We start from the raw sequence: 15759 nt of genomic DNA, 5'->3' as shown, positions 1-15759 counted from the left end.
CCCTCCTTTTAAACAGAAAGTTCAAGTTATGCCGTCATTTTGGAGAGTCTAGAGGACTTTCTACATCTGAAGAATCTACTTTAAAAGTTTAGTGTTTTTCTGTATGAAGACTTCAGTCTTCATAGACAGAGGAATGATTCAGGTTTTTTTCACACCCTAACTGAGTTTTACAGTGGCCATGGAAGATAATGACTGGTAGCTGCCACTTAGTTTTCCCTGTCATTTCGGCTTAGGTTGTTTCCCCAGGTTGTATCATATCTGACTGTCGTGGTTTCAGCCCAGCCGGTAACAAAGGACCACGCAGCCGCTCGCTCACTCCTCCCGCCCCCCTCCGGTGGGATGGGGAGGAAAATCAGAAATGAGAAAAGAAAAAAAAAAAACGGAACCTCGAGGGTTGAGATAAGGGCAGTTTACTGGGACAACACAAGGAGAGAAGTTACAACAACAACAACGGTACTAATAAAAGACTATACAAAACGAGTGATGCACAGTGCAACTGCTCACCACCCGGAACCCAACGCTCGCCACTTCCCCCACCGAAAGCCGAAAGAGTCCCCCCCGGCCCGCTCCCCATTTATATACTGAGCATGATGGCACATGGTATGGAATAGCTCCTTGGCTAGTTCAGGTCAGCTGTCCTGGCTGTGCCCCCCCTCCCAGGTTCCTGGGAAAATTAACTCTATCCCAGCTGAACCCAGGACACTGACTTATAATATTTTATATTTGAACTTATCAGAATGGATCAATACATTCTATTAAATAGAAATAAATATTCGTTTTCTGAGGGTGGTGTTCTGACTTCACATCCAGAATCTCTTTGTAAAATACTTCATGTACATAAGTTTCAGGATGGCTTGCTGTGCTGTAATACTGGGAATGGTAAAAGGTTCCTTTCAAAATGGTTGACACTTACTTTATTTTTCAAGAATTATGGAATATAATACTTCCATGCTAAAAGGTACACATACACACTTTTTTTTTTTTTTTCCTCCCGAAGCCCGTAGTAGCCATTTCTGGATGTTTTCAATTTGAGAGTTATTGTTGAATGTTGAGGATTTCTTGGCTGGGCGAAGGCATGTGAGCAATCCAGCCATTAGGTGGGAACGAAGCATAAGTTTACAAAGTGCTGGAGCAGACAAGGACGCTGTGTCCTTGTACGCTGGGAAAAGGGAAGATAAGAAGAGCCTGACAAACAACACCTGGATGCTGAAGAATGAGATAAGTGACTGCTGGACACCTTGTGAAGAAGCTTGCTCAGCCAATAGAGGATAAGATAAGTGTCGCGTGAACCGGGGTATTGTACCAATTAGAGTATTGTATAAGGCGTGTGCACAAGTGCATAAGGTATATAACTGTATCAAACGTTGTAGTAAATGGACTTCACTTGATCACATTGGTCTGTGTGTGATGTCCCTCCGCAACATTTGGCGCCCGAACAGGGACCCTCAGATCAGCACTTTATCGTCTCTACGAGAATTTCTGGTGCAGCTGAACCGACGAGGGAGCGGAGGAGCCGGCCGAGAGTGTTCCTGCTGCCCCGGCAGGACGGCATGAGCTTCAGCTAAGCTGGGACGCGTGTAAGTTTGAATCTCGCCCTGAGCTGGGAAAACGAGGAGATGCGCGAAAGCTTGAATCTCGCCCTGATCAGGTGAGCGGTCGGAGAAGGAGATGGGGTTGGACAAAAGGCAGGAAGCAGTCCTAAAGCTCCTTCGTCATTTTCTCTCTGAGAGGGGACTGAAATTCGATAATTCTGTGATAAAGGGGTTACTTTTATGGGCCTGGAAGAAAGAACTTATCCCGAGTGTAAATGTCGCGTTTGAAGAAGCGACCTGGGATAATATAGGCAAGGCGCTGTGGGACGCTACTAGCTGCAGGGGGGATAAGGTAAAGGAGATAAAATAAGCAGAGCACTGGAAGGTAATTCGAGACACGCTGGAGACAATGAGGGCGGACCGGCAGGCAGCCGCCGCTGTCTGCGCGGCGGTGACCCCCTCTGCTGCCTCCACGGCTGCCGCGTCAGCCTACCCCGCTGGAGTTGGGGGGACATTCTCTACACAACTATCTCCACCCCTCCTAACATCCATCTCCGTTAACGCTGAGACGCCTGCACAGACACAGCCTTTGCCTATACCCAGCCAGGCCGTTGGTGCCGAAAAAATTCCCCCGTCTGTTACTCCGCAAGAAACAGGGGAATCGGGGGGGGCGATTGTCGCCCGACAGACCCGAAGCCGACAGACTCGGGGGTGACTAATGCGGATAAACAGATTGCGGGGGACAGGGAACCATCTCCATCGGGTAGTGCGATGGAAGAGCTGAGGGAGGTGGTGAACCAACTACAAAAACTGACAGTACGGTAGGAAGGACCAGAAGTGAGGGAGAAACGGTCATCCTCCCGAAAGGATGAACCGAGAGGGCAAGAGAACGAAGATTCTCGCCGTATACCGGCCCCGCTTCCCCCTCCCGCCCCCTTCTCGCCACCCCCTCCGGCACCTCCCTCGGCCCCTCCCCTCCCGCCCCCTCCACCGCCCCCTCCCCTCCCGCCCCCTCCACCGCCCCCTCCCGCCCCCTTCTCACCGCCCTCTCCGGCGCTTCCTCCGGCTCCTCCCCTCCCGCCCCCTCCCTCCGCCCCTCCCTTTCCGCCCCCCCCTCCGCCCACTTGCAGCGGCGCGTGTCAGCCGGCCATGGAGCGGCCGCCGCCAGCCGCGGCCGGCCCCGGGCAGAACCATCCGCCCCCCGCCCCCGCCCTTTCATCCATCCCGCCTCTCGGAACCAGAGACGGTGAAACCAACTGCGCCCGCGATAGACGCGGAGCCGCCTGCAGTAGTCTCTGCAGAAGAAAGGCAGAGACATTGGAGGGGAGTAATAAAAGATGCCATTATAGAAGGGACTATGCTCCAAGCATTCCCAGTTATTGCATTAAATGGACAGAAAAAATGGGAAGCGTTTGACTGGAAGGTCATTGAGAGATTAAGGAATGCTGTGAGTCAGTACGGAATCAAATCTGCCTTAGCTCAACAAATGCTGCAATTCATTTTTTCTGCTGATACGCTGATACCTCAAGATATTAAACAGATAGCACAGTTGGTTTTGGAGCCCGCCCAAATGTTAGTGTTTTTCCGGCAGTGGGAGACGTTCTGTGATCGGGAACAAGCAACACCACGACAACAAACAGATCCCTTATGGGGAGTAACCACGCAGATGCTGATGGGTTCTGGACCCTTCGCATCAGGGAACGCTCAGTTACAATGTATCACTGAGGTTCATCACCTATCACAGATCTTGGCGTATCAAGCTTTTCTTTCCATACCAGACAATATTCGAAACCATACTTTTACTCAGGTGAAACAGGAGCCTAACGAACCTTTTGCACAGTTTATTAATAGACTGCATAGGGCAATCTATGACCACCCTGACATGACCGAGCAAATGAAAGAAAACATGTTCAAAATGCTCGCTTTCGAACATGCTAATGAAAAGACACGCAAAGCATTGCGTAATTTGCCGAAAAATGCAGCCGTCGTTGATATGCTAGAATACATGGATCGAGCAGTGGACTCACAGAAAACAGCCTACGTTGTCGCAGCTCCACAAGGAGCTACAAAGAAGCACGGGGCCAGTAAGACACCCTTGGTCAAGTGTTTTAACTGTGGCAAACGTGGACACATTAGGAGCAAATGTACAGCTTCTGCTAAGAAAGATGACAATACCACCAAGAATATAGGAAGAAGGGAAACTTTACACCGACCGCAAAGGCCCCTCGCGCGACGAGATAAACGCAAGGGACCTGGGCTGCCAGCCCTCAGGCAGCCTCGCAACCACCAGATCCGCCACTGCAGGGAGCTCCGGAGTGGATGTGGAAACCGCAGTAGACATTACGTTGATGGACGCAGGGGTACACTTGGTGGATAGCAACATAAAGGGACCATTGGGGCTCGGGCTTAGTGCGTTTGTGATGGGACGATCTTCAACAGCTCTAAAAGGAATTTTGGTAGTCCCAGGGCTTATTGATGCAGATTTTTGTGGGACTGTGAAAATTATGATTCATGTTTTAATCCCTCTTGTTTCTATTCCTAAAGGTACCAGAATAGCACAATTAGTTCCATTCAGGTCGTGTGTTCCGAACCCAGGTGAAGTACAATGTGGAGATGGTGGATTCGGCTCCACAGGGGAACCGCAGGTATATTTTGCCATGGACATAACAAAAGGTAAACCAGAAAAGGTAGTGCAATTGGAAGGGCCTGACGGTGTTATCGTCAAGAAACTGATGACAATCAATACAGGAGCTGATGTTACGATTATTTCACAATATATTTGGCCTCCATCGTGGCCATTGATCAATCCAAATTTTGGCATTGCAGGGATAGGGGGCACGCAAGCCACCTTAGTAAGTCAGCTACCGATTACATTTGTGTTCCCCGACGGTGAGCACGTTACGACACGTCCGTATGTCATGACTACCCCAAAGGAATTGCTTGGCCTCATAGGCCGTGATTTATTGAGCCAAATGAAGGCAATGTTAGTGACCCATCCTTTTTAGGAGCAGTCACTGAGGGGCAGCCAATCCTGAAAATTAGCTGGAAAACAGATGAGCCTGTTTGGATTGATCAGTAGCCACTAAATTCTGAAAAGCTGCTAAAAATACAAGAGTTAGTTGAGGACCAATTGAGAGCGGGACATGTTGTTCCTTCTACTAGTCCATGGAATACACCAATATTTACCATTCCCAAGAAAAGTGGGAAATGGAGACGGTTACATGACCTTAGAGCCGTGAATGCAGTGATGCACAGCATGGGAGCCCTGCAGCCAGGTTTGCTGTCTCCAGTTATGCTTCCAGAAGAATGGGATTTGTTAATTATAGATCTAAAGGATTGTTTTTTCACCATTCCCTTGCACCCAGATGATGCTGAACGGTTCGCCTTTTCGGTACCGTCGATTAACAAGGCAGAGCCCTATAAGAAATACCATTGGGTCGTGTTGCCGCAAGGAATGCGCAATTCCCCCACGATGTGTCGGGTATATGTGGCCTGGGCATTAGAGCCTGTAAGAAAGCAGTTTCCTCAGTTACATTTTGATAGCGGGAAGGAACTTGCCACAGGATGAAATTTTAACTCAATTGCAGGACATCTTAAGCCATCGCAGAGTAATAATTGCTCCTGAAAAGGTGCAAAAGGCAGCACCTTGGAAGTATTTGAGGTGGCACATAGATGCTGGCAATGTTAGAAATTTCAATGGTACATGATGTCCAGAAGCTTGTGGGAGATATCCAGTGGGTGCGGAATCTTTGTGGTATCACTAATGACGATATGGCCCCTCTGGTAGAACTCTTGGGTACGAGCGCACGTGCAGATGAGAAACGGGAAATGACAGAGCTGATCAATTGGTTGCAGCGGCATGGGAGCCTCCTCCAGGGAATTGCTTTCAACAAGCACGGAAATCACATGCGTTCTTGCACCAACCCGCTAGGATGTTAGCAAAGCAATTTGACTTACCACTCACTGATGCCCAAGGTATCGTTAAAGCATGCCCCGACTGTCAAAAGGAAGGGCTGGGCTTGGGCTGTGGGGTTAACCCATGAGGTCTCTTGCCATTGCAGTTGTGGCAAATGGATGTCACCCATGTCACGTGGTTTGGTGCAAAGCGTTATGTTCATGTGTGTATTGATACCTATTCTGCTGCCATGTGGGCCACGGCACAAACTGGAGAAAAGGCCTTACATGTTGAACGACATCTTCATGCTTCTTTTGCAGTGCTGGGTGTGCCTAAAGAAATTAAGACGGACAACGGCCCAGCCTATGGTCCTACACGATTTGCTCGATTTTGTAATTTGTGGGGAATTCACCATGGTACGAGTATTCCACATCTTCCCACAGGACAGGCTATTGTCGAACGGGCCAACAAACCTTAAAGAGCATGCTGCAAAAACAAAAGGGGGGAACCCAGGGCTTACTCCCAGAGGAACGATTGGCCAAAGCCTTATTTGTGCTAAGTTATCTTAGATTGACAGGTGATCACAAAGACCCACAAATGGTAGTGCATCATGCTCTTTTACAGGCGGAAAGGACACAACAAAGTACAGGAATCAGGGTAATGTATAAGGACCCAGAGTCCGGGAAATGGTGCGGACCAGCAGAAGTAGAACTTACTGGGAGAGGGTATATGTGTCTGCTTACAGATCGAGGCCTGCGCTGGATCCTGGCTAAGTGGGTCAAACCATGGCTTCGCACTGATGCTGGACCCGGAATCGTCCCAGTGGCAACTGGCACGGCACCGGCGGGTGCTGGAGCCACTGATCCAACAGATTCTGACTAATAGAGTATTACACTTCAGAGGACTAGCGGACATTGAGTCCTTCAGAGAGGGTTTTAGAACAGCGTGCCTTATTGTATATAGAACTTGCTTTAGGTAAAAAGTGTGCTAAGCATAATTTGGTTAAACATAGTGTGATTGCGGGAAGACAGTGTGGGGTAAATGTAAAAAGTTAGTTAAAGCCAAAATTAGGGGTAAGGTCTATTTCCATTAATAACCTGGGGACGAGGTTGATTGTGTTTCCACAGGTGCAGGCCCACGACGGACTCTTGTTCGATTTGTACGACCATCATCATCTGGAGCATCATGGATGATGTGGCAGCATGAATACCACCTCAGCCGAAAACTAATGTATAGGTCACCTTGGTCAACATAATAGGTCAAGATTCTCTGTGCATTGCTACTGCATCATAAAGCCCATGAACCAATAGACAAGATGACTATGACTCGTGCAGCGCGCCTGGCCAGCGAGCGCATGCGTCATAGATTGCAACCGAGGCGGAATTTTGGCACCCGCTGGCCACGTGTGCTAAAACCCGTTCCTCTGCAAATGTATAGATACCGGGATTTTCCGAAGAGCATCGGGCTGGTGTACGGCAAGGCCATCTTTGCCTCTGTGGGGACGCCCACGGAAAGCTGGCACCTACCGATTGCTGGGCTGAGTTCGCGGAGCAAGACGGCACAAGAATGTATGGATGGTTCATCTTTCTCATGGTCCTCATGGTCTGGGTCATTAGGGGTAACGGGTTGGCTCAAAGAGTTATGGGCACTATTGTAGTTATTGTGATTTTAGCTATTGTAATAATTCTACCTTGTTCAGCTTGTTAAGGAAAAAAGGCACCCCAAGTTATTAGGCAAGCTTGGATTGCTCAAAAACAAAAAGGGGGAATTGTTGAGGATTTCTTGGCTGGGCAAAGGAATGTGAGCAATCCAGCCGTTAGGTGGGAATGAAGCATAAGTTTACAAAGTGCTGGAGCAGACAAGGACGCTGTGTCCTTGTATGCTGGGAAAAAGGAAGATAAGAAGAGCCTGACAAACAACACCTGGATGCTGAAGAATGAGATAAGTGACTGCTGGACACCTCGTGAAGAAGCTTGCTCAGCCAATAGAGAATAAGTGTCGCGTGAACCGGGGTATTGTACCAATTAGAGTATTGTATAAGGCACGTGCACAAGTGCATAAGGTATATAACTGTATCAAACGTTGTAGTAAATGGACTTCACTTGATCACATTGGTCTGTGTGTGATGTCCCTCCGCAACAGTTGAAGTACTAGATGATATTAAGAATTCATTAATTCTTAAGATTTTGGAAAGCTTTTACTTATATGTTGTAAATACACATGCACACATATGTAATGTATATAGGAACTAGGTCTAAGTAGTGACTCTGGAAATAGTACCACATGGTAGACAGTTTTCAGCAATTTGTGGGAGTTGAGTCTGTTCTTTAAAATACATACTTCTGACTTACTTGCATGTTGCAGTTAAAAATGTTCAGTGCTGAGGAAGTCAGTCAAAAATAGGGTATGAAAGCAGAGATTTAATTTTAGTATATTCACTCAAGAAAGTATCAAAACTGAAATACTGAACTTGTGAATAAAACAAAAATAGTGAAGCAGACTTAATTCATAGCATACTTATTTAAAGTGTAAAAGTGTGAAGTTGCTTGCGTTCTTTGTTTAATTATGCTTTTTTCTTTATTTTAACTTTGTCTTGTAGGATCTACCAACATGGAAGATACCAGTACTATACTGATTAAAGATGCTGGTAAATTAAATTTTACTTTACCTTTGAAGGAACAGAGCCCCTTTTGTTTATGTGCTTGACTTCTTAAAAATTATATGAAGAATTTGCAAGATTTATTTTTCAAACATTTGAAAAGTAGGACCTAAATTCTATTTCTCCATGCACTTGATGTCAGTCTTAACTTTTAGAAATGCTTATGTAAACATATGGTGCTTTTTTCAGCATTTTTGTGAAACAAACCCTTAGACAGTCTCCTTTACTGTCCTGTCCTTTCCCCTCTGCAAATAAATGAACTGCAGTGCTTCGATGGGGATAGTCTGTCCATTTTACAAATAAGGAGATTTTATGGCAAAAGAAAAGAATTGTCTAAGGCCTCTGATGGAACCATTCTTGTTGTTAGAATGAGATCTTAAGTTTTTCTTATGGCTTTTAACTATTTTAAAGAGTCTGCATATTTCTTCTGTAAGACCTTACTTTTACTAAAATTTCCTCCAGAGTTGCCTTCACCTTGGTCTGATAATATCTTTCTTCAGAGTATATGCTTTAGTTTTATTTTCTTTATCATGCTCAGGTTATCAAAAATGTTTTTTGAAAATTAAATTAGTCTGATTATTTAGAATTAAAAATTAAACATTCAAGCACACAATAAGCATAACTCTATTGTTTTTCCCCAGTGTATAATGCGGTTGGACTGGCTGCTTATGAACTATTTGACAGTGTGGATTTTGATCAGTGGTTTAAAAATCAACTATTAGCAGAACTACAGGTTTTTCATAACAGGTAAACACCTTGGTTTGTTATGTCTTCATCATTTAAATAGGAAGTGTTGATACAAATCTGGTAAGATATAATGTCTAATAATTGCAGACTTGAAAAATACTCAGTATTTAAACATACCCACTAAATGAGCAGAGGTATGAAGTACATATTGATAACTGTATTGGGTTTGCATGGCAAGGTTTTGGTAGCAGGGGGGCTACAGGGGTGGCTTCTGTGAGAAGCTGCTAGAAGCTTCCCCCATGTCCGGTAAAGCCAGTGCCAGCCGGCATCAAGATGGACTTGCTGCTGGCCAAGGCTGAGCCAATCAGTGACGGTGGTAGCACCTCTGTGATAACAGATTTAAGAAGGGGAAAAAAAAAAAAACCTGTGCAACTGCAGCTGGAGAGAGGAGTGAGAACATGTGAGAGAAACAACCCTGCAGACACCAAGGTCAGGAAAGAAGGAGAGGGAGGAGGTGCTCCAGGCGCCGGAGCAGAGATTCCCCTGCAGCCTGTGGGGAAGACCATAGTGAGTCAGGCTGTCCCCCTGCAGCCCATGGAGGACCCCACGCTGGAGCAGGTGGATGTGCTTGAAGGAGGCTGTGACCCCATGGGAAGCCCACGCTGGAGCAGGCTCCTGGCAGGACCTGTGGCCCCATGGAGAGAGGAGCCCACGCTGGAGCAGTTTTTCTGGCAGGACTTGTGACCCCGTGGGGGACCCACGCTGGAGCAGTGTGCTCCTGAAGGACTGCACCCTGTGGAAGGGACCCACACTGGAGCAGTTCACGAACTGCAGCCCATTGGAAGGACTCATATTGGAGAAGTTTGTGGAGGACTGTCTCCTGTGGGAGGGACCCCACACTGGAGCAGGGGAAAAGTATGAGGAGTCCTCCCCCTGAGGAGGAAGGAACGGTAGAGACAACATGTGATGAACTGACCACAACCCCCATTCCCCATCCCCCTGCCCTGCTGGTGGGGAGGAGGTAGAGAATTTGGCAGTAAAGTTAAGCCCAGGAAGAAGGGAGGGGTGGGGGGAAGGTGTATTAAGATTTAGTTTTTGTTTCTCATTATCCTACTCTGATTTGATTGGTAATAAATTAAACTAATTTCCCCAAGTTGAGTCTGTTTTGCCCATGATGGTAATTGGTTGAGTGATCTTTCCCTGTCCTTATCTTGACCCATGAGCCTTTCATTATATTTTCTCTCCCCTGTCCAGCTGAGGGTGGGAGTGATAAAGCGGCTTTGGTGGGCACCTGGCATCCAGCCAGGGTCAGTCCACCACAGTAATGGATACAGTCACAGAAGTGACAGTGTTCATGACAGTGGTAGTTTCTGTTTACATTTAAATTACTGTGTGGTGGCTACTTTGAAGGTTCTGTTATATTAGGCAGTTTATTAGTATTATTATTATATGTCTGTCCTCTTGCATGTATTTGAGTTGATTAAACTTTCTCACAACCACCTTTGCTCATTTGTAGAAAGATACTTAGGCCTCCTGAGTCCCCAGAGCCCTTTAGGCAGCAAAGTCTCACTGAAATATGTGGAAATAACATCTGTGAAACTGTAGCTTAGCCAAAATAGTGATTTGTTCTTCTTTACTAGTTGAAATACAAGCCCTCTGTAGCACTCTTCAGTTAATTTTGCTAGCAATAAAGTGGGGAAGTAAGGATTTGGGTTGTGTTGTAAAGTGTGAATGATTACAGTCTGGTTCTATGTGAAGAGTATTATATAGCCCATCTGTGGGTTTTCCTTCTCACCAAGGTCCTCTTCCCTTGGATGGCCTTCACATGAGTACCTCTGTTTTGTTTAGCAGATACCATAGAGTATTTTGAAAGATCAGTTTTGACACTGAGCTGTTCATATCTACAACTGACTAGGAAGACAATGTTCCTCCCAGTTCCTCAGGAGCAGGACAGTGAATGCTATTGTACATGCTAATCCTAATCAGATAAGTTCCAAATCACCCTTTGACTCTGAATAAAATGTCCTATTTTTCTCATCGAAGTCATTGGCAGTGACCCTAATGGCCTTTTCTTATACATTTGAAATTCATCTTACCAGACATTATCTGAAATATGAACTAATTTGTTCGCTAATAACCTTAGGAGCTACCATAAATTGTAAATGATTTTCCATAATGAGTTGCTAGCCAGCTTTTTTATTTCCAAATGCCAATTATAAACATTTTCTTTACAAATACAGTTCGATTTCATGTAGATTGGAAGATCCTGCTAAAATTAGAAAAATTAAAATGCTTCTTTTCATTACAATATACTTTTCCTAATGAGTTATTTACTTTTGGATGTGTAACCTTACTTCAGGGTCACAGAATAATTGCCACAGTTGTTTACCTGGTGTCTCCTAATGTGTTTCTTTTTTTTTCTTTCTCATTAGTCTTTTTTTTGTTGTTTATATGATCTCAACTTCATCGTACTATCTACCAGTGGCCAAGCACTCTAACGGTTAGGCTAAATGTCAGAAGAGCAGGAAAAAATTAGAGATCTTGTATATATGATTGAACCTTGGTTTTTGTGCTGCACCAGCACCAATCTCTGAATAAAGCTGCCACAGTATTTGTAGCATATGCTGGCTTTGGCATTTTTATGCCATCCACCCATACAGTAAAACTGACAAAAGTCTTCTGCAATTGATATATTTACAGTAGGGAAGACACCTGATCTAACCATTTGGTTGGCATTTGTAATGAAATTCTTGTGGGGACAGAAGCTTGCAGAAGTTGTCCAGAAGTTTGAAGCCTTGTTTGCTTGAACTGCTTCTACTGCCAGCGTCTTTGGAGTCTGCCATAGGAATGAAGGAGACCGTGTTAGTAGTTTGAATGGAGTGTTGCTTTAATGACAACTTTAGAAATACATATGCAGTTCAGATAAAACAGATTGGAGGGTATGATCTGCTGTGCTACAAAATGTCCCATGGTGATTAGCATGGTTGTTCACAAACTAGTTCATGTTTAGGAACACAAACCTATGTGTTGTCAGCAGTGACCATAGGATTTGCTGTTTTGTTTTCTATGAGTGGCTCATTGTCTGTTGATAGTGAGACTGTCAACCATGACTGCAGCAGTAGGAGAAATATGGGATTAATGAAAAAATAAAACTCTTAAAGACTTTTAGAAACATTGCATTGCCAAATTTATCATTTGCATAATGTTTAGTTTTGTACTGACTAAGGAGAAACTTTTCCATAGTATGAAAATAGTTTACTGAATACAGTCTTTTGCAATAATTCAGTCTTAAAAACAACTCTCTTCCTGCTGAGAGAGAAAGTATCAATGTGACACTTGGTACTTTGGTATCAAGTATGATACTTGTGACTGTGAATGTGTGAATGCTGTCCAGAGTGCTTAAAGCTACCATCCTATGGCTATTGCAACAGAAGCTGCCTTATTTTGCAATATGGTCACTTTCCCATGTGAACTTTAGGTCCAGCAGGCTCAACCTGCTTATACTTAGTGTGTGCTCTTAGTGTAAAAGCTAATGATGTACTAAGAGGTGAGCTTTTCCCCAGAGGTAATGAACATAGAAAAGGTGGGACCTCAAAAATGAGCACCTATGAGTAGAAGAATTTCTAGGAACTTAAGTCCTTTAAAAACCAAACAAACAAAACCAACAACAACAAAAAAAACCCCTCAACAAACAAACCAAAACCCCCAAAATGCATGCTATATTTTCTCTACTAGAGAGAGACAGAGAATATATAAAGACGCAGGTAGGGAGGTATGGATTGTACAACAAATATCACCAGAGCTGAAAATCCTTGCTGTCAGCAGACAGTTATGTACTTATGTCAAGTGTCATTTAGAACCTTATGTGATAGTGGTTTGAAAACTATCCAATGCCAATCTCAAGAAAAACTCTTAGGTTTTTTCAATATTCTGATTTTTTACAAGGTTGTGTATCGGGCATGAGTATTCTAAGAATAGAAAAAGTTGCATCATCACAGTTTCTCGAATAAATAGAAGGCTATGTTAGTAAGGCAACATCTTGTGAAAGTCATGCTTCAGCAATATTTTGTAGGAAATGGGTTGTTCATGCTTCACAACACTGGAATGTTATTCCTCATCAGCTTTGTGTTCCAGTCTGATGAACTGCTGTATACATGCTACTTTCACAACTTTCATGTTCTCTGAAGGTGTGCTTTGTTAATTATCTTATAGTTATGGGAATGTTTAATAAATTTATTTAATGTAAAGAAGCCTCAATAACTTCAGTTTAAATCACTGTCTTGATGGCTTATAAGGCAGAAGTTCATCAAATTAAAAATAAATTGGGATAACAAGGCAAAAAAATTTGTTACTTAAAATTCTATGAATAGGGTTCATCTTGCCTAACTTTATATGTCTGCAAGTTAAACATTTAAATCTGAAATACTCTTCCTGGTCAGCTTTTATAATCAGCGGAGAAAAATAGTGACTCAATGGAAGGTTCTTCTCAATCTTTTTTAGGCAATTCAGCTCACTGTTATTCTGGTTCTTATTTCTTCCTATTGACTCTAAAGCTGTTTGGTTTAAGCCCTTGTTGTGGCACTGGTGCGAGATTAGGTAATGTCAGTTCTTTCTGAGAATAGTTTTAGACTGATGATATGAAATGCTCTGGCAGTTTCTGTAATGCAGTAGCAAAGTTTGCATTTTTAAATTGTATCTGACCTCAAATTTTGAGCACAAAAGGAATGTCAAGGAAATTGCTGGGAAGTATGGTAAAAGCAGTAAGATGCCATGATGGCAGTAATAATGTAAGATTTATTTTTAGTTTCTTTTATTGGTGTGCTATGTGCAGAATAAACTATCTCTAGTGATACTTTCAAGACTCAGTCATTTAGGAAGAAAGTTGTTTTTTTCAGGCATAAGTTGGTGTTTCCCGAGCCTTCTAGTGAAGAATTTTGATGAAAAAATATTCTGCATTAAAGTTCTAAAGTTGGTCTTGACAAACTAAATATTTTAATAATTGTTTTGGGGAATAATGTTTTCCTAGCGATTCTTAGATTTCTTTTTCATCAAAGCATTCTAGAACAGCAAGTATAATGAATTAATGAGTATAATACTTTTCTTTTTTTCTTTTCTTCCCCCCTGTCCTGGTTTCAGCTGGGATAGAGTTAACTGTCTTCCTAGTAGCTGGTACAGTGCTATGTTTTGAGTTCAGTATGTGAAGAATGTTGATAACACTGATGTTTTCAGTTGTTGCTCAGTAGTGTTTAGACTAGAGTCAAGGATTTTTCAGCTTCTCATGCCCAGCCAGGGCACCTGACCCAAAGTGGCCAACAGGGTATTCCATACCATGTGACGTCCCATCTAGTTTAGGAACTGGGAAGTGGGGGGGGGAGGGATTCGCCGCTTGGGGACTGGCTGGGTGTCGGTCGGTGGGTGGTGAGCAATTGCCCTGCGCATCATTTGTACATTCCAATCCTTTTATTACTACTGCTGTCATCTTATTAGTGTTATCATTATCATTATTAGTTTCTTCTTTTCTGTTCTATTAAATCGTTCTTATCTCAACCCACGAGTTTTACTTCTTTTCCTGATTTTCTCCCCCATCCCACTGGATGGGGGGGAGTGAGTGAGTGGCTGCGTGGTGCTTAGTTGCTGGCTGGGGTTAAACCACGACAGTCCATTTTGGCGCCCAACGTGGGGCACAAAGGGTTGAGATAACGACAAACCTGACCAGAGCTTGTTAAAACAAATTTGTTCTAAGCTTTCATTATGTTGATTTATGTATTCTTAGAGTTGTTGCTCTGGTTTTTAAAGTTCTGTTATGTATCACCTCGCTTGCTGTATGTAGTTCCTCTTCTACTGCTTATCATCCGTGGGAGGTGGATTAAGGTTTTCGCTTTGATGTATGGTATAAATCTGGTTTATGGTATGATAAAGTCATCGGCTGTGGGATTAATCCGGTATTTGCACTTAGCATTGTCACCTTTATACTGTGGGAGCCATCTGTGGGAAACTATTGATAATTATACCATTTACCTTTCCTCCATGGAAAACCAGTCTATGGGTGGGGTACCTTTCTTCCCCTCTCCTTTCTCCTTCAGTCCAGTTACAATGGTGTTTGAGAATTTTGAAAAATTTGAATACTCCTGGGATGTTGGGACTAGCACGGTCCTAGCCCTACTGCTAGGAATTAGCATACTTCTGAATGTGGTTCAGCTCTCGTTTAAGGTTAAACAGCTGTTTAAGAAGATCACCCAGAGATGTGCCCCAAGGCTGGATAATGATGAGTGGCAGGGTGTGTGGGGTAGTATGGGCAAGTACCTAGAAAAGTGGGCACCTCCAATGTTTTGGAAATTCACCCCTGAACAAGTGCAGAATCCAGAAGAACTAGTAAAATATTTGGAAAAGCTATGCTGTCACCCCGGCAGCTCCAGAGACATACAAATCACTGCAACGTGCTGGGGCCTGGCCCATGCCTATCGAGCCCTGTTCGACACCACTCAGTACCCTCAAGGGAAGAGAAAGTCTCTGGACCTAACAACAAAACAATGAGCACTGCGGTCACTCAAACCTTGGCAACGGGCGCTGCGGCCCCTCCAGCCCCGACAAGGAGCATTGCAGGCACCCAGACCTTGGCGACAGGCACCGTGACCCCTCCAGCCACGGCGACGAGAACTCGGGCTACCCAAACCTCAACAACAGGCACTGCAGCCCCTCCAGCCCCGGCAATGAGCACAGCAGCTACCCAAACCTTGGCAACGGGCACTGCGGTCCCTCCAGCCCCAGCGACGAGCACTGCTGCTACCCAAACCTCGGTGACAGACACTGCGGTTATCCAAAACCCGGTAAGCGATACTGCAACTGAACCAGCGGACCAACCTGCACCAGCATCAGTTGCCCCCGTACAGAAAAAGAAATATACAAAAAAATCAGTTCGCTTAACGAAGGATGAAGGTGAACCAGGGCCATCACGGGAACCGGAGGAAGAGGCAGAACCAGAGGTA

The 15759-nt window shown here is 44.4% G+C and overlaps 1 protein-coding gene across 1 annotated transcript in view; it reads left to right on the top strand.

The window, feature by feature from the left end:
- LOC138683422 (importin-11-like) overlaps nt 1-15759 on the top strand; it is a 109744-nt gene that overhangs the window by 56003 nt on the left and 37982 nt on the right. Inside the window, 2 exon segments of the mRNA XM_069775139.1 lie at nt 8027-8074; nt 8728-8833. Coding sequence (XP_069631240.1) covers nt 8027-8074; nt 8728-8833 — 154 coding nt within the window.

This window comes from Haliaeetus albicilla, chromosome W (assembly GCF_947461875.1).
Source record: "Haliaeetus albicilla chromosome W, bHalAlb1.1, whole genome shotgun sequence".
Lineage (NCBI taxonomy): Eukaryota > Metazoa > Chordata > Aves > Accipitriformes > Accipitridae > Haliaeetus > Haliaeetus albicilla.
This window is presented reverse-complemented; position numbering and strand designations above follow the sequence as displayed.